The sequence below is a fragment of the Amblyraja radiata genome, chromosome 41 (genome assembly GCF_010909765.2).
Source record: "Amblyraja radiata isolate CabotCenter1 chromosome 41, sAmbRad1.1.pri, whole genome shotgun sequence".
NCBI lineage: Eukaryota > Metazoa > Chordata > Chondrichthyes > Rajiformes > Rajidae > Amblyraja > Amblyraja radiata.
In genome coordinates, this window is record NC_045996.1 from 3,885,322 (window position 1) to 3,906,799 (window position 21,478).

The 21,478-nt window shown below is 48.5% G+C and overlaps 1 protein-coding gene across 1 annotated transcript; it reads left to right on the forward strand.

The window, feature by feature from the left end:
- The first annotated feature begins 2,166 nt into the window (after positions 1-2,166).
- Positions 2,167-19,404, forward strand: psmd8 (proteasome 26S subunit, non-ATPase 8). The gene is made up of 7 exons (XM_033014273.1): positions 2,167-2,332; positions 9,117-9,189; positions 10,894-10,996; positions 13,418-13,583; positions 15,313-15,413; positions 16,647-16,758; positions 18,710-19,404. The coding sequence occupies exons 1-7, from the start codon at positions 2,222-2,224 to the stop codon at positions 18,845-18,847; spliced, it is 804 nt and encodes a 267-aa protein (XP_032870164.1). The 5' UTR covers positions 2,167-2,221; the 3' UTR covers positions 18,848-19,404.
- Positions 19,405-21,478: the final 2,074 nt, after the last annotated feature.

The window sequence follows — 21,478 nt, forward strand, 5'->3', positions numbered from 1 at the left end:
AAAAAAAACACTTCATGGATTCTCAGTGTAGTATTTGCACCTATCATTGTACTGAACAACCTTGTCATTCAGTTTAAGAAGGAACTGCAGATGCTGGAAGAAGGGTTTCGGCCCGAAACGTTGCCTATTTCCTTCGCTCCATAGATGCTGCCTCACCCGCTGAGTTTCTCCAACCTTGTCATTCATGTGGCCCCCTTCCCTTTTAATCAGAGGGCAGTGAATCTGTGGAATTCTTTGCCACAGGCAGCTGTGGAGGCCAAGTCAGTGGATATTTTTAAGGCAGAGATAGACAGATTCTTGATTAGTACCGGTGCCAGAATCAATGGGGAGAAGGCAGGAGATGGGGTTAGGCGGGGGAGATAGATCAGCTATGATTGAATGGCGAATGGCCTAATTCTGCTCCTATTCCTTATGACCAATGACTTTCCCTTGTTTGAGGGGTTCCCCACCGGACGCTGCCCTTCAATGTCCAGCGGTGGAAAGATGGCAGATACATAAAGCTGGAGTAACTCCGCGAGTCAGGCAGCATCTCTGGAGAGAAGGAATGGGTGACGTTTCGGGTCGAGAGCCTTCTTCAGACTGAGAGTCGGGGGAAAGGGAAACGAGAGATATTGACGAGAGAGATAGAGAACAAATTAATGAAAGATATGCAAAAAAAGTAACGATGATAAAGGAAACAGGCCATTGTTAGCTGTGGGATTGATGAGAACGAGTTACAGCCAATGAGACTCAACAAAGGTAGACAAAAAAGCTGGTGAAACTCAGCGGGTGCGGCAGCATCTATGGAGCGAAGGAATAGGTGACGTTTCGGGTCGAGACCCTTCTTCAGACTGATGTTGGGGGGGGGAAGGAAAGGAAGAGGCGGAGACAGTGGGCTGTGGAAGAGCTGGGAAGGGGAGGGGAAAGAGGGAGAAAGCGAGGACTACTTGAAATTGGAGAAGTCACTGTTCATACTGCTCCTCCAATTTACGGTGGGCCTCACTCTGGCCATGGAGGAGACCCACACCAGAAAGGTCAGATTCAGAATGGGAAGGGGAGTTGAAGTGCTGAGCCACCGGGAGATCAGGTTGGTTATTGCGAACCGAGCGGAGGTGTTGGGCGAAGCGATCGCCAAGCCTACGCTTGGTCTCATCGATGTAAAGCAGCTGACATCTATAGCAGCGGATGCAGTAGACTCAACATGATGACTTTGAAGCTGATGCTTGAAGTTGGTGTAAGCTGCCCAAACGAAATATGAGATAATGTTCCTCCAATGTGCATCTGGCCTCTAACAGTGGTGGAGGCCTAGGACAGTGTAGGAATGGAAGGAGAATTAATGTGTTTTACAACCGGGAGATCAGGTTGGTTCAGGCGGGTTGAGTGAAGGTGTTCCACGAAGCGTTTGGTCTCGCCGATGTATAAGAGTTCACATCTTGAACAACGGATACAGTAGATGAGGTTGGAGGAGGTGCAAGTGAACCTCTGCCTCACCTGAAAGGACTGTCGGGGTCCCTGGACAGAGTCGAGGGGGGAGCTATTGGGACCTTGGAGTGTGGTTCTCTTGAGCATCTGTGGAAGGAATGGACAGGCGAGATTTAGGGTCGAGACCCTTCTTCAGACTGAGAGTTGGGAGACACAGAGATGAGGAAGTGTAAGGTGTGAAAACGACAGATCAAAGGGGACGTTGATCAAGCAGAGGGAGCAGCGAGAGAGAAGTACTCTCGCCTTGAGCAGATATCACATTGGAGCAGACAGAATGTGTAGGTGTAGGTTTACACGGATAGACCCAGCGGGACGGGCAGCATCTCTGGTGTCTGTCAACTAGCAGCTGCAGTTCCAGCTTTGCCCATTGAGAGGCGCCACCTGGACCCAGCGACCTCCTCAAGATGGCGGCGCGGACGAGAGGAGACGCTACTTCCGGTGAGGTCGCCGTTGAGGATGTTTCCGGTGGAGTCAGGACAGGGTAACGGTATTTCTGGTGAGGTCGCCGTTGCTGGGTGACGTTATTTCCGGTGAGCTCAGGGCGGGGTGACGCGATTTCCGGTGAGGTCGCCATTGCCCGAGTAATGATTTTCCGGTGAGGTCAGGGCGGGGTGACGGTATTTCCGGTGAGGTCAGGACTGGGTGATGTAGTTTCTGGTGAGGTCCCCGTTGCCGGTGGTGACGATAATTCCGGTGAGGTCAGGGCGGGGTGACGCAGTTTCCGGTGAGGTCGCCGTTGCCGGGGTGAAGCGGAGTCACGATGGCGGCGCAGCTGGAGCAGGCGGTCGGGATGTACGAGCAGCTGCGGGGGGAGTGGGCCCGGAAAAACCCAAACCTCCGCAAATGCGAGGAGCTGCTCGTCAAGCTCAAGGTGAGGAGAGGAGAGAGAGAGGGAACAAGATGGGAGGGGGAGGGAGAGGGACAGCAGCAACACCCTCTCCCTCTCTCGGGCCCCGATCCCCGCCAGCGGTGTGTCTCTGTCCCTCTAACATTGCGCCTCACGGTTTAGTGGACATGTAGATGGAGCGGGAAAGAGGAGAGTGTGTGTGTGTGAAGGAACTGCGGGTTCTGGTTTACACTGGAGACAGACACAAAGTGCTGGAGTAACTCAGCGGGACAGGCAGCATCTCTGGAGAGAAGGAATAGGTGACGTTACAGGTCGACACCTTCTTCAGACCGGTTATGGATAAGGGAAACGAGGGATATAGACGGTGATGTGGAGATAAAGAACAATAAATGAAAGATATGTAAAAAAGTAACGATGATAAAGGAAACAGGCCATTGTTAACTGTTTGTTGGGTGAAAACGAGAAGCTGGTGCGACTTGGGTGGGGGAGGGATAGAGAGAGAGAGGGAATGCCGGGGCTACCTGGAGTGAGAGATGTCAATATTCATACCACTGGGCTGTAAGCTGCACAAGAGGAATATGAGAATGATGCCTGGCTGGGAGGACATTGGCAACAAGGAGATTTTGGCCAAAGTGGATTGTGTTGGAGGTTGAGGGGAGACAATATAAATATGTAACAGTATGGGTGACAGAGGGAGGGTAAAGAGCCAGAACTGGTTGGGGAAATGAAAGACGAGAGGGCAGAGCTTTAGAGCGAGAGGGGCAAAATTCAATGGGGATACGTGAGACGCGTTTTATACAGAGAGCAATGAAATACTGTGTCAGGAGTGGCTGTGGAGGCAAATACAATACTGTGATGGTGTTTGAGAGACTTGGATAGACAGAGTGGAGGGATATGGATCATGTGTGGGAAGAGGAAATTCGTTCAACTTGGCATCATGTTCTGCATGGTCATAGTGGGCTGAAGGGCCTGTTCCATGCTGTCCTGTTCTATGTGTGTTCTTGCCTGGCCGGGTTGACCAGGGTGTCACGGAGGGGTTGAGCTGCATTGTGCGGGATGTTCCGCAGTTTGAGGAGCATCCTCTCCTCCAAGACCACCTCCGGTCAGCGTGGAAGCAGCCTTCCTGATGCCATTGTTGTTCCTGATGCCATGATTGTTCCTCCACTGATAACACCCTGTTCCTTCCTGAGGTTGTGGATCCACTGTCCAAATGTCGTCCTCCCCCCAGCCAGTCAATACTGCCCCCCCCCCCCCGCCGAGGTTGTCAGTAATCACAGGGCGGCACGGTGGCGCAGCGGTAGAGTTGCTGTCATACAGCGCCAGAGACCCGGGTTCCATCCCGACTACATGTGCTGTCTGTATGGAGTTTGCACGTTCTCCCCGTGACCTGTGTGGGTTTTCTCCGGGTGCTCCAGTTACCTCCCACACTCCAAATACGTACAGGTTTGTAGTGTTAAAGGGTTTGATATAATTGTAACAAAACTGTCGCTCGTGGGCCAAAGGCCTATTGCGGAGCTGTATATCTAAAGCTAAATAAAAGTTTAGTCTAGTCCATCGAGTCTACTCTGCCATTCTCTCACGGCTGATCTCTGTCTCCTGATCCCATTTTCCTGCCTTCTCCCCATAACCCTTGTCAAAAACTTGTCTGTCTCTGCCGTAAAAATATCCACTTTTGGCCTCCACAGCCCTCTGTGGCAATGAGTTCCACATATTAACTACCCTCTGACTAATGAAGTTCCTCCTCACCTCCTTTCTAAAAGAGCGCCCTTTAATACTGAGGCTGTGATCTCTAGTCCTAGACACTCCCACTAGTGGAAACATCCTCTCCACATCCACTCTATCCAGGCCTTTCATTATTCTGTACGTTTCAATGAGGTCCCCCCTCAACCGTATAAACTCCAGCGAGTACAGGCCCAGTGCTGTCAAACGCTCATCATATACAATACGATAGAACTTTATTTATCCCAGGAGGGAAATTGATATAAAATACATGAAACATGAAATTAAAGTGACGAGTGGAAAGGATTGGGGACGTGCAAAGATTGGGGGGGGATGGAGGGGATTCAGTCTCAGTCGACCCCACAACAGAAGGGGGAGGAGTTATACAGTTTGATAGCCACAGGCTCTCCATACCCCCTGATCCCTTTAGCCACAAGAGGGAGTTAGATGTGGCCCTTATGGCTAAACGTATCAGAGGGTATGGAGAGAAGGCAGGTACAGGATACTGAGTTGGATGATCAGCCATGATCATATTGAATGGCAGTGCAGGCTCGAAGGGTCGAATGGCCTACTCCTGCACCTATTTTCTATGTTTCACAGGGAAGAAGGATCCCCTGTGGCGTTCTGTGCAGCATCTTGGTGGAACCAGTCTGTTGCTGAAGGTGCTCCTCAGGTTGACCAGTGTGGCATGGAGGGGGTGTGAGCTGTATTGTCCAGGATGTTCCGCAGTTTGAGGAGCATCCTCCCCTCCAAGACCAACCTCCCGTGAATCCAACTCCATATAACCATATAACCATATAACAATTACAGCACGGAAACAGGCCATCTCGACCCCTCTAGTCCGTGCCGAACACATAATCTCCCCTAGTCCCATATACCTGCGCTCAGACCATAACCCTCCATTCCTTTCCCATCCATATAACTATCCAATTTATTTTTAAATGATAAAAACGAACCTGCCTCCACCACCTTCACTGGAAGCTCATTCCACACAGCTACCACTCTCTGAGTAAAGAAGTTCCCCCTCATGTTACCCCTAAACTTCAGTCCCTTAATTCTCAAGTCATGTCCCCTTGTTTGAATCTTCCCTACTCTCAGTGGGAAAAGCTTTTCCACGTCAACTCTGTCTATCCCTCTCATCATTTTAAAAACCTCTATCAAGTCCCCCCTTAACCTTCTGCGCTCCAAAGAATAAAGCCCTAACTTGTTCAACCTTTCTCTGTAACTTAGTTGCTGAAACCCAGGCAACATTCTAGTAAAAACTCCAGCCCCAACTCCGCCCCCCAGGACGGAGCCAGCCTTCCTGATGAGTTTGTTGATCTGTTGGCGTCCGCAGCCTTCGCCCTGATGCCCCAGCACACGGCAGTGTAGGAGATGGCACTGGCTACCACCGATTGGTAGAACATCTGCAGCATCTTTCTGCAGACGTTGGAGGAGCAGAGCCTTCTCAAAAGTCTCGACCCTAAACGTCACCTATTCCTTCGCTCCATAGATGCTGCCTCATCCGCTGAGTTTCTCCAGCATTTTTTGTCTACCTTAGATTTTTCCAGCATCTGCAAACTGACATAGAAAGGAAGCTGAGGTTTTGGACAGGTTGGCTGTGGGCGTATTGAGTGGCTGGGCAGGCTTGAAGGGCTGAATGGCCAGCTCCTGCGATAAATTTCCAACTTTTGTGTTAATATGCAAGTTCATAAGTGATGGGCCAAATGGCCTAATTCTTCCCCATCACGTCTGAGGAAGGGTCTATCTGAGGAAGGGCCTCGAACCGAAACGTCACCTATTCCCTCGCTCCATAGATGCTGTCTCACCCGCTGAGTTTCTCCAGCATTTTTGTCTACCTTTTCTAGCATCTGCAGTTCTTTCTTAAACATCTATCGTTCCCTCTCAACCCCATTCTCCTGCCTTCTCTCCATTACCCCTGACACCCGTACTAATCAAGAATCTATCTATCTCTGCCGTAAAAATATCCAGTGACTTGGTCTCAACGGCCATCTGTGGCAAAGAATTCCACAGATTCACCATCGTCTGACTAAAAAAAATCTTCCTCATCTCCTTCCTCAAGGTACATCTTTTTATTCTGAGGCTGTGACCCCAGGTCATAGACTCTCCCACCAGTGGAAATATCCTCTCCACATCCACTCGATCCAAGCCTTTCATTATTCTGCAAGTGTCAATGAGGTCCCCCCTCAACTTTCTAAACTCAGTGAGTAGAGGCCCAGTTCGGTGAAACGCTCACCATATGCTAACCCACCCATTCCTGGAATCATTCTTGTAAACCTCTTCTCTCTTGTCAACCTCCTCTCCAGAGCTGGCACATCCTTCCTCAGATACGGGGCCCAAATTTGCTCACAGTATTCCAGTCTCCTTCCCATAGGGTAACAAGAGCTCTATCCATGTAGAGAGAGAATCGGTTAAAATTGCAGGCTGGTGACTGTTTCATCAGTGCAATAGACAATAGAGATTCAAGATTCAAGAGAGTTTACTGTCATGTGTCCCAGATAGGACAATGAAATTCTTGCTTTGCTTCAGCACAACAGAATATAGTAGACATGAATACAGAACAGATTAGTGTGTCCATATACCATTGTATAAATATATACACACATGAATAAATAAACAGATAAAGTGCAAATAAACAGATAATGGGCTATTAATGTTCAGAGTTTTGTCCATGCCGAGTTTAATAGCCTGATGGCTGTGGGAAAGCAGCTATTCCTGAACCTGGACATTGCAGTCTTCAGGCTCCTGTATCTTCTACCAGGTAGCGGGGAGATGAATGTGTGGCCAGGATGGTGTGGGTCCTTGATGATGCTGCCAGCCTCTTTGAGGCAGCAACCACGATAGGTGCAGGAGTAGGCCATTCGGCCCTTCGAGCCAGCACCGCCATTCAATGTGATCATGGCTGATCATCCCCAATCATTTCCCCGTTCCTGCCTTCTCCCCATATCCCCTGACTCCGCTATTTTTAAGAGCCCTATCTAGCTCTCTCTTGAAAGCATCCAGAGAACCTGCCTCCACCGCCCTCTGAGGCAGAGAATTCCACAGACTCACAACTCTCTGAGAAAAAGTGTTTCCTCATCTCCGTTCTAAATGGCTTACCCCTTATTCTTAAACTGTGGCCCCTGGTTCTGGACTCCCCCAACATCGGGAGCATGTTTCCTGCCTCTAGCGTGTCCAACCTCCTTACACATTATCCATGATGGATTATTCACTCTCTATAAAATATTTACCCATTTGTACCGCATTCTGACTCCTGTTGTGAGGAAGCCTGCAGTGTTTCGATTGAATGAAAGACGCAGCAGGGAAACGGGCCCTTCAGCCCACCGAGTCCACGCTGACCATCGACTGCCCGCTCACAGTAGTTCCAAGTTATCCCACTTTCCCATCCACTCCTGACCACACTATGGGCAATTTACAGAGGGCCAGTTAACCTACAAACCCACGCGCCTGTGGGATGTGGGAGGAAACCGGAGCACCCGGAGGAAACCCACCAGGTCAAAAAGAGAGCTTGCAAACTCCACACAGACAATACCCGAGGTCGGGATTGAACCCAGGCCCCTGGCGCTGTGAGGCAGTGACTACCGCTGTACATTAACTAGTGTTGTGAAGGGAAATGGTGGTGAAAACAAAGTCAGTAACTTGGTTCAGAAGAATTTATCTTAAACCTATTCAGTAGAAATTCCAAAACTAATTATGGTTTGACATAACCTTTTTGGTTTTGAAACTCATTAAAACAAAAATCCCATACCCTTTTGTAACAGCTGGCTTAAAATTGTACTGTTTAGTTTAATGTTCCTAATTAATATTTAGTCCAAAGTGCAGCCAATCACAATTCATAAGTCATAGGAGCAGAATTAGGCCATTCAGCCCCTCAAGTCTACTCCGCCGTTCAATCAAGGCTGATCTATCTGCCCCTCCTAACCCCATTCTCCTGCCTACAGAACCAGGGGCCACAGTTTAAGAATAAGGGGTAAGCCATTTAGAACAGAGACGAGGAAACACTTTTTCACACAGAGAGTTGTGAGTCTGTGGAATTCTCTGCTTCAGAGGGCGGTGGAGGCAGGTTCTCTGGATACTTTCAAGAGAGAGCTAGATAGGGCTCTTAAAGATAGCGGAGTCAGGGTATATGGGGAGAAGGGTTTTGGCCCGAAACGTTGCCTATTTCCTTCGTTCCATAGATGCGGCCGCACCCACTGAGTTTCTCCAGCAATTTTGTCTACCTTCAATTTTCCAGCATCTGCAGTTCCTTCTTAAACAAAAGTCTATGGGGAGAAGACAGGAATGGGTTACTGATTGGGGATGATCAGCCATGATCACATTGAGGGGCCGAATGGCCTACTCCTGCACCTATTGTCTATTGTCTATTATTCTCCCCATAACCCCTAACACCCGTGCTCATCAGGAATCTATCTATTTCTGCCTTAAAAAATATCCACTGATGTCCTCCACAGCCTTCTGTGGCAATGAATTCCATAGATTCACCAGTAGATTCATTCTACTTGAAATAGACAATAGACAATAGGTGCAGGAGTAGGCCATTTGGCCCTTCGAGCCAGCACCGCCATTCATTGTGATCATGGCTGATCATCCCCAATCAGTACCCCATTTATGCCTTCTCCCCATATCCCCTGACGCCACTATTTTTTAGAGCCCTATCTAGCTCTCTCTTGAAAGCATCCAGAGAACCGGCCTCCACCGCCCTCTGAGACAGAATTCCACACTCACCACTGTCTGTGAGAAAAAGTGTTTCCTCGTCTCCGTTCTAAATGGCTTACTCCTTATTCTTAAACTATGGCCCCTGGTTCTGGACTCCCCCAACATCGGGAACATGTTTCCTGCCTCTAGTATGTCCAAGCCCTTAACAATCTTATATGTTTCAATGAGATCTTCCTTATATAGTCTTCCTTGTGTTGATCTGCTTTACCTATCTGTGTCCCAAGGTCTGTTGCTGGCTGTCCCTATCGTTAATTGTATTTGAGTGTTGTGGACTTTGAAGTCTGGCCATTTTTGTCCATCGCTGCTTTTTAAAAACGTCCCTGGTTGGTTGCCCCTGTGGTCTAATGACTGATTCTCTGCGCTCTTGTTTCAGGTGGCTCTCCTGGAACTGAACTTTCTGCCCACCACTGGCACCAAACTGACCAAGAGACAACTCATTCTGGCCCGTGAGTACCATCCGCGACAAAGCAAAGTAGCAATTTTGTAAAAGCACAAAGTGCGGAATGACTCGGGCAGCATCTACGGAAGGAATGGCGGTTTGGGTCGGGACCCTTGTATAGACTCGAGCACTTTGTGTTTTTACCAGAGATTCCTGCATCTGGAGTTCTTCGTATCCACATCAATTGTATTTCTTCCTCTTCCTCTTCTTCTTGCGTATGGCGTGCACAGCCTAAAGTTGTCGGACAACGTGTTCTATTTGATCTTATTTGATTGTGCACGCCAGGTTGATTGCATTCGTCGAAGCAGGGCGGACCACGTGAAGGTTGCAATCTCCCACCCTAAATTGTATTTAATGTTAAACTGCTGAATCCCATCCGATTGTGAGGTGTTTTTCTTTCAGTTTTAGAACAAAGGCATTTTGACTTCAATCACGTCGGCCAGGGAGTCTGATAGATTCTTGACCCAAGTAGACCCAAATAGAGTCTCGACCCGAAAGATCACCCATTCCCTCTCTCCAGAGATGCTGCCTGTCCCGCTGAGTTACGCCAGCTTTTTGTGTCTCCAGTTTAAACCAGCATCTGCAGTTCCTTCCCACACACTCACTCCCTTTTGTCTATGCCTGTTGAAAGGAAGCTGTTTGCATTCTAGTCCTCATTCCGTAAACTTGTAGCTTAGTCCCATACGCTCATCCAGTTGTCTTTCTGGATGCGATAAGACCTTGTCCTGTATTAGAATAAAGGGGAGGTCATTTAAGACTGAGGTGAGAAAAAACTGCGTGGGTTTTCTCTGGGAGCTCCGGTTTCCTCCCACACTCCAAAGACGTGCAGGTTTGTAGGCTCATGGTTTCAAGGTCAGTTTGTTGTCACATGTAACCAGTTAAGGTACAGTTAAATTTCAGTTGCCATACAGCCATACTAAGTGAAAAGCAACAAGGCACACAACCACATAAAAGTAACATAAACATCCACCACAGTGGATTCCACATTCCTCACTGTGATGGAAGGCAATAAAGTTCAATCTTCTTCCTCTTGTTCTCCTGCGGTCAGAGCATTCGAGCCACCCGCAGTCGGGGCCATCAAAGCCCCCACAGCCGACGATCGAAACCCCGGTCGGGGTGATCGAAACTCCCCTGTCGGGGTGGTAGAAACTCTCCGTGGCATGGAGCTCCCGAATCGGACTCTTCTTACCAGAGACCGCGGGCTTCACAATGTTAAAGTCCACAGGCCACGCGGTTGGAACTTCGATCGCAAGCTCCGCGATGTTAAAGTACCGCAGCTTGGTGCGCTGGGTCGGTCACCAGCAGAGGCCGCCAACTCCACGATGTTAGGCCGCAGTGGGGACGGAGATACGATATGGAAAAAAAATCTCATCTCCGTCGAGGTAAGAGATTGAAAAAAAGTTTCCCCAACACTCACCACATAAAACAAACCAAGGATCACGAAAACATACTATTAACACATACTAAAAATAACAAAAAAGAAGAAATGACAGACAGGCTGTTGGCGAGGCAGCCATTGCTGGTGGCGCCACCTGGTGTTCACTTGACGCACTGGGCTAATTGGCATTGTAAAATTGTACATTGTCTCCAGTGTGGGCGTGTACAGGATAGTGGTCGTGTACGGGGGATCGCTGGTCGGCACGGACGGAGGGCCGAAGGGCCTGTTTCCACGCTGAATCTCTAAACTAAACTAATGTCTTTTATATTAAAGGGGATGTTTTGGAAATCGGGGCACAGTGGAGTATCCTGAAGAAAGATATCCCTTCATTTGAACGCTACATGGCACAACTCAAGTGCTATTACTTTGACTACAAGTAAGTGTTGCTGAATGATATCAGGGTATGAAAGGCTGAATTATTGACATTTATCATTACAATCATTCCCTTGAAATGTTTACGTTGTTTAAATGGTTGGTTGGGGAGACAAAGAACTTTCCGAAGATAGACACAAAATGCCGGAGTAACTCAGCGGGACAGGCAGCATCTCTGGAGAGAAGGAATGGGTGAGATTTCGGGTCGAGATGCATCTCCTTCTCTACCGAGATGCTGCCTGTCCCGCTGAGTTACTCCAGCTTTTTGTGTCTACCTTCAGTTTAAACCAGCATCTGCAGTTCCTTCCTGCACAAGGAGAGCTTTCCTCTGCGTTGAGTAATATAATAAAGAGAATATCCGTAAAGCTGAAGAAGGGTTTCGGCCCGTAACGTTGCCTATTTCCTTCGCTCCATAGATGCTGCCGCACCCGCTGAGATTCTTCAGAATTTTTGTCTACCTCCGTAAAGCTCGGCAGTTGGAGAAGGAATTATGCTTTTACACTCTAGCTGTAGTAATTGGTAACAATAGTTTTGGAAAAATACAGTGAACTCTTGTTTTAACAGACCTCTTTATAATGGATAAGAAGGAACTGCAGATGCTGGTTTAAACTGAAGATAGACACAAATTGCTGGAGTAACTCAGCGGGTCAGGCAACGTCTCTGGAGAGAAGGAATGGGTGACGTTTCAGGTCAAGACCCTTCAGACATTGCTGAAAACTGTCTGAAGGAGAGTCTCGTACCGACACGTCACCCATTCCTTCTCTCCAGAGATTCAAGATTCAAGAGAGTTTATTGTCATGTGTCCTTGATAGGACAATTAAATTCTTGCTTTGCTTCAGCACAACAGAACAGAACATAGTAGGCATGAATACAGAACAGATCAGTGTGTCCATATACCATTTTATATATATATATATATATATATATATATATATATATATATACACACATGAATAAATAAACTGATAAAGTTCAAATAACAGATAATGGGCTATTAATGTTCAGAGTTTTGTCAGAGACAAGTTTAATAGCCTGATGGCTGTGGGGAAGTAGCTATTCCTGAACCTGGATGTTGCAGTCTTCAGGCTCCTGTACCTTCTACCTGAAGGTAGCGGGGAGATGAGTGTGTGGCCAGGATGGTGTGGGTCTTTGATGATGCTGGCAGCCTTTTTAAGATGCTGCCTGTTCCCGCTGAGTTACTCCAGCATTCAGTGTCTATCTTTATAATAATGGATTTTGGTTACAGCAGACCGGGGTCGTTGTTTTGAATGACAATGAGGTGGATGAAGTGAACGTTGTTTCTGAACCATTTTCACTTGGTTTAGTTTAGAGCTACAGGGTGGAAACACCAAGCCCGCGCGGCCTAGCGATCACTGGCGCACGAGTTCTATCCTACACAGGAGGGAAAGTGCATTACCACAGTGGCGTTATCTTTCCTCCCACATTGCAAGGAGAAAGATATTGTGACAATTATATCTTTGCCCAAGTGATCCCCACTCTCCACCACAAGGGCCTGCAGCTTCCGTGAATCGCTGGCAGAGGTAGCTCGTGCAGATAAAGTGAAGGAGAGTACAAAGTGATTTTAGGTGCATTCGGGGGGAAAGGAGTAACTAGCTTCTTCCAGCTTCGGATGATAGCTAAAATAAAACAATTCCTCCAGTTTGATGACCTCGAAAAGATCATCCACACATTTATCTCCTCCCGCCACGATTACTGCAACTCCCTTCACATTGGCATCAGCCAATCTTCCCTGTCCCGCCTGCAACTGGTCCAAAACGCCGCAGCGAGACTCCTGACGGGCACCCGAAAAGGGGACCACATCACCCCGATCCTGGCCTCTCTCCACTGGCTCCCTGTGCGGTTCCGAATAAATTTCAAGCTCCTTCTTTATGTCTACAAAGCCCTTTACAGGCTTGCCCCCACCTACATCAAAAGTCTGCTTACCCACCGCACCACCTCCAGGTCCTTCAGATCGGCCGACTTGGGGTTACTGAATATCCCGCGGTCTAGGCATAAGCTCAGGGGCGACCGGGCCTTTGCGGTTGCAGCTCCTAGTCTGTGGAACAGCAGCCCCCTTCCCATCAGAACTGCCCCCTCCATCGTCTCCTTTGTCGAGACTTAAAACTCATCTTTACTCTCAAGCCTTTCTTGACATCCTCTGAGTGAGGGCTATATGTATGTATTTATGTATGTACTTAATCTATGAACCAATGTTGTATAACGTTAGTACTCCACCAATGTAAAGCACTTTGGCCAACGAGAGTTGTTTTTTAAATGTGCTTTAGAAATAAAAGTGGCTTGACGACTAGAGAGAGAGAGAGTAGGGCCCGGAGAAATCATAATGGCCATTGACATGTGGAGCAGCAGGAGAGGGGAGAGCTCATCGTTGCGAAGGTTTTACTTCATGTTTTGCTTGTCTCTGCAGGGATGAATTGCCGGAGTCTGCCTACAAACACCAGCTGTTGGGACTGAACCTCCTGTTCCTTCTGTCTCAGAACCGCGTGGCTGAGTTCCACACGGAGCTGGAGAGGCTGCCCGCCAAAGATATACAGAGCAACGTCTACATCAAGCACCCGGTCTCACTCGAGCAGGTAACGTCCTTGTGGGACTCAGTACAAGTGTAGCTGGGGAAGCACGGGTCGCTGAGATGCAGGTTGCATTTACTAAGGTCGACACTAGGTGCTGGAGGAACTATGCGGGACAGGCAGCATCTCTGGAGAGAAGGACCCTGAAGAAGGGTCTCGACCCGAAACATCACCCATTCCTTCTCTCCTTAGAAGCTGCCTGTCCCGCTGAGTTACTCCAGCATCTTGTGTCTACCCTTGATTTAAACCAGAATCTGCAGTTCTTTCTTACGCCCTTGCATTTACGCAGGCTGCCTGTTCTCTGATAACTACACCTAGTCTTTGGAGTGTGGGAGGAAACCGGAGCACCTGGAGAAATCCCACGCAGGTCACGGGGAGAACGTACAAACTCCATACAGACAGTATAGTCTGTATACTCGCTAGAATTTAGAAGATAATAATAATAATAATAATAATAATATATTTTATTGTCATTGCACGTCAGTGCAACGAGATTTAGTGTGCAGCTCCACTGATGTACAAGAAAGGTAAATAAATACAATACATAAATAAGCAAGCTGAATTGATTGACGTGACCATCTGAGGGAGACGGTCCAAAGGGGGTGGGTGGGGGGGGCACTCATTTGGGCCGGTTCAGAGCCGCTATAGAACCAGATTGAGGGGGGATCTTATAGAAACTTACTCAATTGTTAAGGGGTTGGACAGGCTAGATGCAGGAATATTCTTCCTGATGTTGGGGAAGTCCAGAACAAGGGGTCACAGTTTAAGGATAAGGGGGAAGTATTTTAGGACCGAGACGAGAGAAAAAAATTCACATAGAGAGTGGTGAATCTGTGGAATTCTCTGCCACAGAAGGTAGTTGAGGCCAGTTCATTGGCTATATTTAAGAGGGAGTTAGATGTGGCCCTTGTGGCTAAAGGGATCAGGGGGTATGGAGAGAAGGCAGGTACAGGATACTGAGTTGGATGATCAGCCATGATCATATTGAGTGGTGGTGCAGGCTCGAAGGGCCGAATGGCCTACTCCTGCACCTATTGTCTATGTTTCTATAGTCAGGATGGAGCCCGAGTCTCTGCGCTATGAGGCAGCAACTCTACCGCTGTGCCACCGTGCGAACACTGTTCCAGCCACAGTGCGAGCCACTTCAGACTGAATTAATTGGGTCGGAACCTTCTTCAGACTCGTGGAGATAATATGTTGGGTGTCCTTTAAGGAATTTAACTTTAAGATCTGTTTACTGGAAACCAAGAATTAAAATTTTAGAAGTGCAGGGAGATAACTGATGGCCTTGGCATGGTAGATAAAAATGCTGGAGAAAGTCAGCGGGTGAGGCAGCATCTATGAGCGATGGAAAAGGTGACGTTTCGGGTCGAGACCCTTCTTCAGACCGAAGGAAAAGGTGACGTTTCGGGTGGACAACTTTCTTCAGACAGAGGGTGGTGGGTGTATGGAACGAGCTGCCAGAGGAGGTAGTTGAGGTAGGTAGTATAATAACATTTAAAAAATACTTGCAGGTACAAAGATAGGAAAGGTTTCGAGGGACGTGGACCAAATGCAGGCAGGTGGGATCTTTGTCACCATGGGCAATATGGGCCAAAGGGCCTCTTTCATGCTGTACGACTTGTTAAAGTCTTTCCAAAGAACACCAACGTTTTATAATGTGATGTGACTGTTCAGTTTAAAAGTTTGACTTGCTGCATGCTCCTGGGCTCTAACCTTTCTTGTATTGTTTCAGTATCTGATGGAAGGCAGCTACAACAAAGTTTTCCTAGCTAAGGGAAACATCCCTGCTGAAAGCTACACCTTCTTCATTGATATCCTGCTCGATACCATTAGGTAAGTCCCAGCCTACAGCTCGGTGATGTTTGCTGTGTGTGGAATCTTGTTTGGAGCAAGTCCATGAGACTGGAACCCAAAGCTGTGCAGCCAGTAGTTGTCTGGTGGGCAAACTAGTATCTCCACGTCACCCATTCCTCTCCGGAGATGCTGCCTGTCCCGCTGAGTATCTATCTTCGCCATAGATGATTAGTTTAGAGATACAGCACGTAAACAGGCCCTTCAGTCCATTGAGTCCGCGCCGACCAGCGATCCCCGACAGTAATCATGTTCAGACATTGTGGGCCAAAGGGGCTATTCCTGTGCTGTACTTTGTTCTAAATTGTAAATTAATTTGTCACTAAGAAATGAAGATGAATGGAAATAGAAAGAGTTAACATGACAGGTGAAGATACTTCATGGGAACTCCATCAGAATTTAGCATCACCTCCAGCAAGGGCATTGTGTGCTGGAAGATGTTTCTGCTGTTCTATACTCTATATATGAGGGAATTAACGGATATGTTTACGAGGATAAGGTTAATTCCCGGGATGGCAGGACTGTCATATGCTGAGAGAATGGAGCAGCTGGGCTTGTACACTCTGGAGTTTAGAAGGATGAGTGGGGATCTTATTGAAACATATAAGATTGTTAAGGGTTTGGACACGCTAGAGGCAGGAAACATGTTCCCGATGTTGGGGGAGTCCAGAACCAGGGGTCACACACAGTTTAGGAATGAGGGGTAAGCCATTTAGAATGGAGACGAGGAAACACTTTTTTCTCACAGAGAGTGGTGAGTGTGTGGAATTCTCTGCCTCAGAGGGCGGTGGAGGCTGGTTCTCTGGATAATTTCAAGAGAGAGCTAGATAGGGCTCTTAAAAATAGTGGAGTCAGGGGATATGGGGAGAAGGCAGGAACGGGGTACTGATTGGGGATGATCAGCCATGATCACATTGAATGGCGGTGCTGGCTCGAAGGCCCGAATGGCCTACTCCTGCACCTATTGTCTATTGATAGGTTAGGAAAGTGGGTTGGTGGGTTAGTTGGCTGTTCTGAATTGCCACCAATGTGTAGGTGAGTGGGGAGGATGGGAGATGATGATAAGGCTGTGGGGTGAATACAAACAGTTGGAATGGCTGGAAGCTTATCCATGTCCACCCAAGCTACTGCCTGACCCGCTGAGTTACTCCAGCATCGTGTGTCCCACACCATTCCAGCATCTGTAGTTCCTTGTGTCCCATTGTCTTCACTCAGGGATGAAATTGCTGGTTGTATCGAGAAGGCGTACGAAAATATATTGTTCAATGAAGCTTCGAGGACACTCTTCTTCACAGCGTCAAAGAAGATGACCGAGTACGCAAAGAAGGTTAGTAGATCGTGACGCCAGTCTCTGCGAGCAATTGGCGAATGGGTAATGCCCCTGTCCCACTTAGGAAACCTGAACGGAAACCTCTGGAGACTTTGCGCCCCACCCAAGGTTTCCGTGCGGTTCCCGGAGGTTTTTGTCAGTCTCCCTACCTGCTTCCACTACCTGCAACCTCCGGCAACCATCTGCAACCTCCGGGAACCGCACGGAAACCTTGGGTGGGGCGCAAAGTCTCCAGAGGTTTCCGTTCAGGTTTCCTAAGTGGGACCAGGGGCATAAGAATCAATATATTTATGACAGAAGATTCTCTTTGTAATGCGTAAAACAGGGTGGTTTCCTCAACAATATAAGATTTGTCGTGCCTATTTTCAATATTGTATGGTCATAAGTGACAGAAGCAGAATTAGGCCATTCGGCCCATCAAGTCTACTCCGCCATTCAATCATGCCTGATCTATCTCTCCTGCCTAACCCCATTCTCCTGCCTTCTCCCCATAACCCCAGACACCCGTACTAATCAAGAATCTGTCAATCTGTGTCTTAAAAATACCCACTGACTTCGCCTTCACAGCAGTTTGTGGCAATGAATTCCACAGATTCACCACCCACTGACTGAAGAAATTCCTCCTCATTTCCTGTCTCCGTTAATTCTGAGGCTGTGGCCTCTGGTCCTAGACTCTCCCACTAGTGGAGGCCCCCCCCCCCCTTCGCCCCCATCCATTCTACACTCCAGCGTATAAAGAGCGTCAAACGCTCATTATACGTTAACTCACTCATTCCCGGGAATCATTTTTGTAAACCTCCTCTGGACCCTCTCCAACACCAGCGCATCCTTCCTCAGATACGGGGCCCAGAACTGTTCACAATACTCCAAATGCGGTCTGACCAGTCAGTGCCTTGCAACGCCTCAGCATTACATCCCTGTTTTTATATTCCAGATATATATAATAGAATAGAGGTATGCTGAATGGAATAGACAGATGCTAATGGATGGGAGCTAGGTTATGCAGTAGATTGGGTATTAACTGATATCTGGACTCAGGACAGTGGGATTAGATGGCATGATCTATAATGGACGTCTATAGTATTAGACAAGGGCCTGCGGTAGAGTTGCTGCCTAACAGCGCTTTCAGCGCAAGAGATGCCGGTGCTGTCTGTAAGGCACGGTGGCACAGTGGTAGAGCTACTGCTTCAGAGCGCCAGGGACCCAGGTTCGATCCCCGCCACGGGTACTGTCTGTATGGAGTTTGTACGTTCTCCCCGTGACCTGCATCGGTTTTCCCCGAGATCTTCGGTTTCCTCCCACGCTCCAAAGACGTACCGGTTTGTGGGTTAATTGGCTTGGGAGAGTGTAAAATTGTCCCTGGTGTGTGTAGGATAGCGTGAATCAAAGATCCTATAGCAAGCAAGATAGACCACTCCTGCTAAATGCAATGGGCTGACGTGTAGTACGCAACGGAGCGGAACGTGGGCCTTTTTTTCATCCATTTCAGTAACCCGACCCGACCCGCAGTGTAATCAGCGTTGCGGGGAACAGTTTATGTTAATAAATTATAATTCTAAAAATGAGGAGAAGATTTTTACCACTTAACTTTGATTTTTACGAGGATGTTTCCGTAACCGGCTTCCGTTTCCGCACTAGTATCCTATGGTGCGGAGACGGAAGCCGGTTACCGAAATGGGGCCGAAAATTACCCATGAATCTGCCCATGGCCGTACTACGTCTTTTTCGTCGAGTGGAATATCTTGCTCGCTATAGGATCTTTGGCGTGAATATGCAAGGATCGCTGGTCGGACGGACTTGGGCCTGCTTGTGCGTTGTATCTCTAAACTAATCTAGACTAGACTGCCGTATAGTGGGCTCCCACCTCCGGGGGTGGTGTGTGCTGTGTGTGGGTGCGGGGGGCGGGGGGGTTTGGAGTTTCACTCACTGATCTCTCTGTCCACTACAGAGGGGCTGGCTGCTGGGCCCAGATAACTATTACTCCTTCAGCAGCCAGCAGCAGAAGCCGGAGGATGCCACCATCCCATCCACAGAGCTGGCCAAGCAAGTCATCGAATACGCCAGGCACCTGGAAATGATCGTTTAAACCAAGTGACAAGACATTTTCAGGAGCGGGCGGGATTATTTGTTGTGTTTCTTTTGAGGAAGGAGGGTGTCTGGTTTTCACAAGGTCTAAAGCGATAGGAGCAGAATTCGGCCATTCGGCCCATCTCAATTCCTCCTCGTTTTCAACGAGGGATTTTTTTCCTCCTGTTCGACGAGGGATGGCAAACAGTTCCGTCTGCACTCGTCAACTCCTGGAAGTAGTTGAGGACCCTGGATTCATTGCATTGATGGGCCCTGCTGAACACAGACCTGGGCAGTCCGGCTATCCTGCACGCAGTGTTTGCACATATATCACTGGAACCCAAGACACTGTGCCATTTACACCCTCAATTATCAACACTTCTTGCTCCAAAGGCTCTCCGATTCCCACCAATACTCTGATGCAGAAATGCCAGTGTTTTCGTTCCAAAATCTTGGTCACAATGTCTTCAGTCTCGACCTGATCCAAGTAGACCTGCCCTGATTTAACGTTAGTTCCAAGTGTAATCTGATGAACCTTGCCTATCTTCAAAATAAACCCGGACTGTTTTCACAGAAGCCTTGTGTCGTGTTTCATTGTGTTGTGGAAATTCTGTGCTGCATTGCACGACCCATTACTGAATGTGTAGGAAGGAACTGCAGATGCTGCTTTAAATCGAAGATAGTTCACAAAGTTCTGGAGTAACTCAGTGGGACAGGCAGCATCTCTGGAGCGAAGCAATGGGTGACCTTTCAGGTCGAGACCCTTCTTCAGACTGGTGTCAGCAGTGGGAGGTGCATAGATAAGGAAGTGTAAGGTGTGAAAACAGGAGAAAGGGAATGGTGATCAAGGAAAATGTTGAATAGATCCTTGTTAGTTGGGAGAAGGTAACAGCAAAGCAAACAGATAAAATGTAGCTGGTGACAGTAAGACTGGTGGAAGAACTGGGAAGGGGAGGGGATAGAGTGGAATAGCAAGGGCTACGAAGTTGGAAAAGTCAATGTTCATATCGCTATATATACTGAATACTTTATTGTCACGAGACAGATCACAGTGATATTCTTTGTTTTACATGTCCAAGGTATGCTAAGGGTGGCCACATCAAGGGCGCTGATAGAGTTACAACGTATCCTGTGCCGGCTCCTCCATTGTTCTTCCCCCCCCCCACTTCCCCCTCACAGCAGTCCCCCACACCAGATCCTGCTTTGTTCCCGACAGTGCATCCCCCGGATCCCAAGTGGAACGTCCTCGACTGCCGGTGCCCACAACGAAAGGTGCAACGACCGGCGCCCTCGACCACCACCACCGGGTCCCCTCCTGATGCCACCGTGACGCCGACTCGGGTAACAGACACAATGCTCTGTCGCCCCATTTCATAAGTCCCCGCCGCGCCCGGGGTAGAAGTTGGCCGCGGGCCGGCGGTAGGAGCTCTTCTTCTCCCGGGTCCCCAACGAGGGATCCCAGGCTGCGGACGCCGTGCCAGCTGGAGCTCCACAGACCGCGGCTTCGGGCTGCCGCGTGCCAGCGAACGGAGCACCCGGCGAGGGCCCGCCTGCTCCGCGACGAGAGTCCTCGCTGCTGAAGCCCGGGCACGTCACTGGGAAAGGCCGCACTGATCCTCGATGTTACGCCACGGGGGAGGCGACATGGAAAAAGGCGCCTCTCCGTGGATGAGGCGACCAAAGCGGTTTCCCCCTTACCCCCCCACACAACCCCCCACACAAGATACATAGAGAGACACACTAAAAAAATTTAAAAAGAAAAAACTAACACGCTGCTGGCAGGGCTGCCGGCTCAATGTGCCCCCACCAACCTCTTGTTGTCAGGCAGTGCCCCCACCAACCTCTTGTCAGGCAGTGCCCCCACCAACCTCTTGTCAGGCAGTGCCCCCACCAACCTCTTCTTGTCAGGCAGTGCCCCACCAGACTATTGAGCAGCTTCTTCCCCTCTGTTATCAGGCTTCTGAACGGCCCTTCCATAAGCTAGGGTTCTGTCCGATTCACCTCTACCCCATTGCGGACATTGGACTGTGGAACTGATGCGCTACAATGCTGAGAATTATATTCTGCACTCTGTATCTTCCCCTTTGCTCTACCTATTGTGCTTGAGTTTGACTTGGTTGTATCTATGTATAGTATTATCTAATCTAATTGGAGATCATACACAACAAAGCTTTTCACTGTACCTCGCTACACATGACAATAAATTAGACTGAACTGATCTAACTAACCTTTTGCCAGAGCCATTTCTCCTAGAGGTGGGAGCCCATCAGTACAGACGCAGCCAAGCATGGCCCATCATGCTCACACGCATGCACACTCACACACACGCACACACACACGCGCACACACACATGCACACGCGCACACATACGCACACACAAACACACATGCATATGCACTCATACGGATACGCACACATACGTACACACGTGCACACATACGTACACACACATATCTACACACACTCACACAAATGTGCACACATGTACAAACACATTCATACATACACACACATACGCACGCGCACACACACACACACTCATACGTACACACACATTCATACACACACATACGTGCACACACATACGTAAACACACATAAACGTGCACACATGTACACACATACTCATATGTGCACACACGCACATACG

What these genes read in the sequence shown, in the direction of transcription:
- psmd8 (XM_033014273.1), top strand. Translation starts at nt 2,222, where the DNA reads ATGGCGGCGCAGCTGGAGCAGGCGGTCGGGATGTACGAGCAGCTGCGG. An exon ending in TGCTATTACTTTGACTACAA is followed by an intron (nt 10,997 to 13,417) that starts GTAAGTGTTGCT and finishes TTGTCTCTGCAG; the next exon opens with GGATGAATTGCCGGAGTCTG. An exon ending in TGACCGAGTACGCAAAGAAG is followed by an intron (nt 16,759 to 18,709) that starts GTTAGTAGATCG and finishes TGTCCACTACAG; the next exon opens with AGGGGCTGGCTGCTGGGCCC.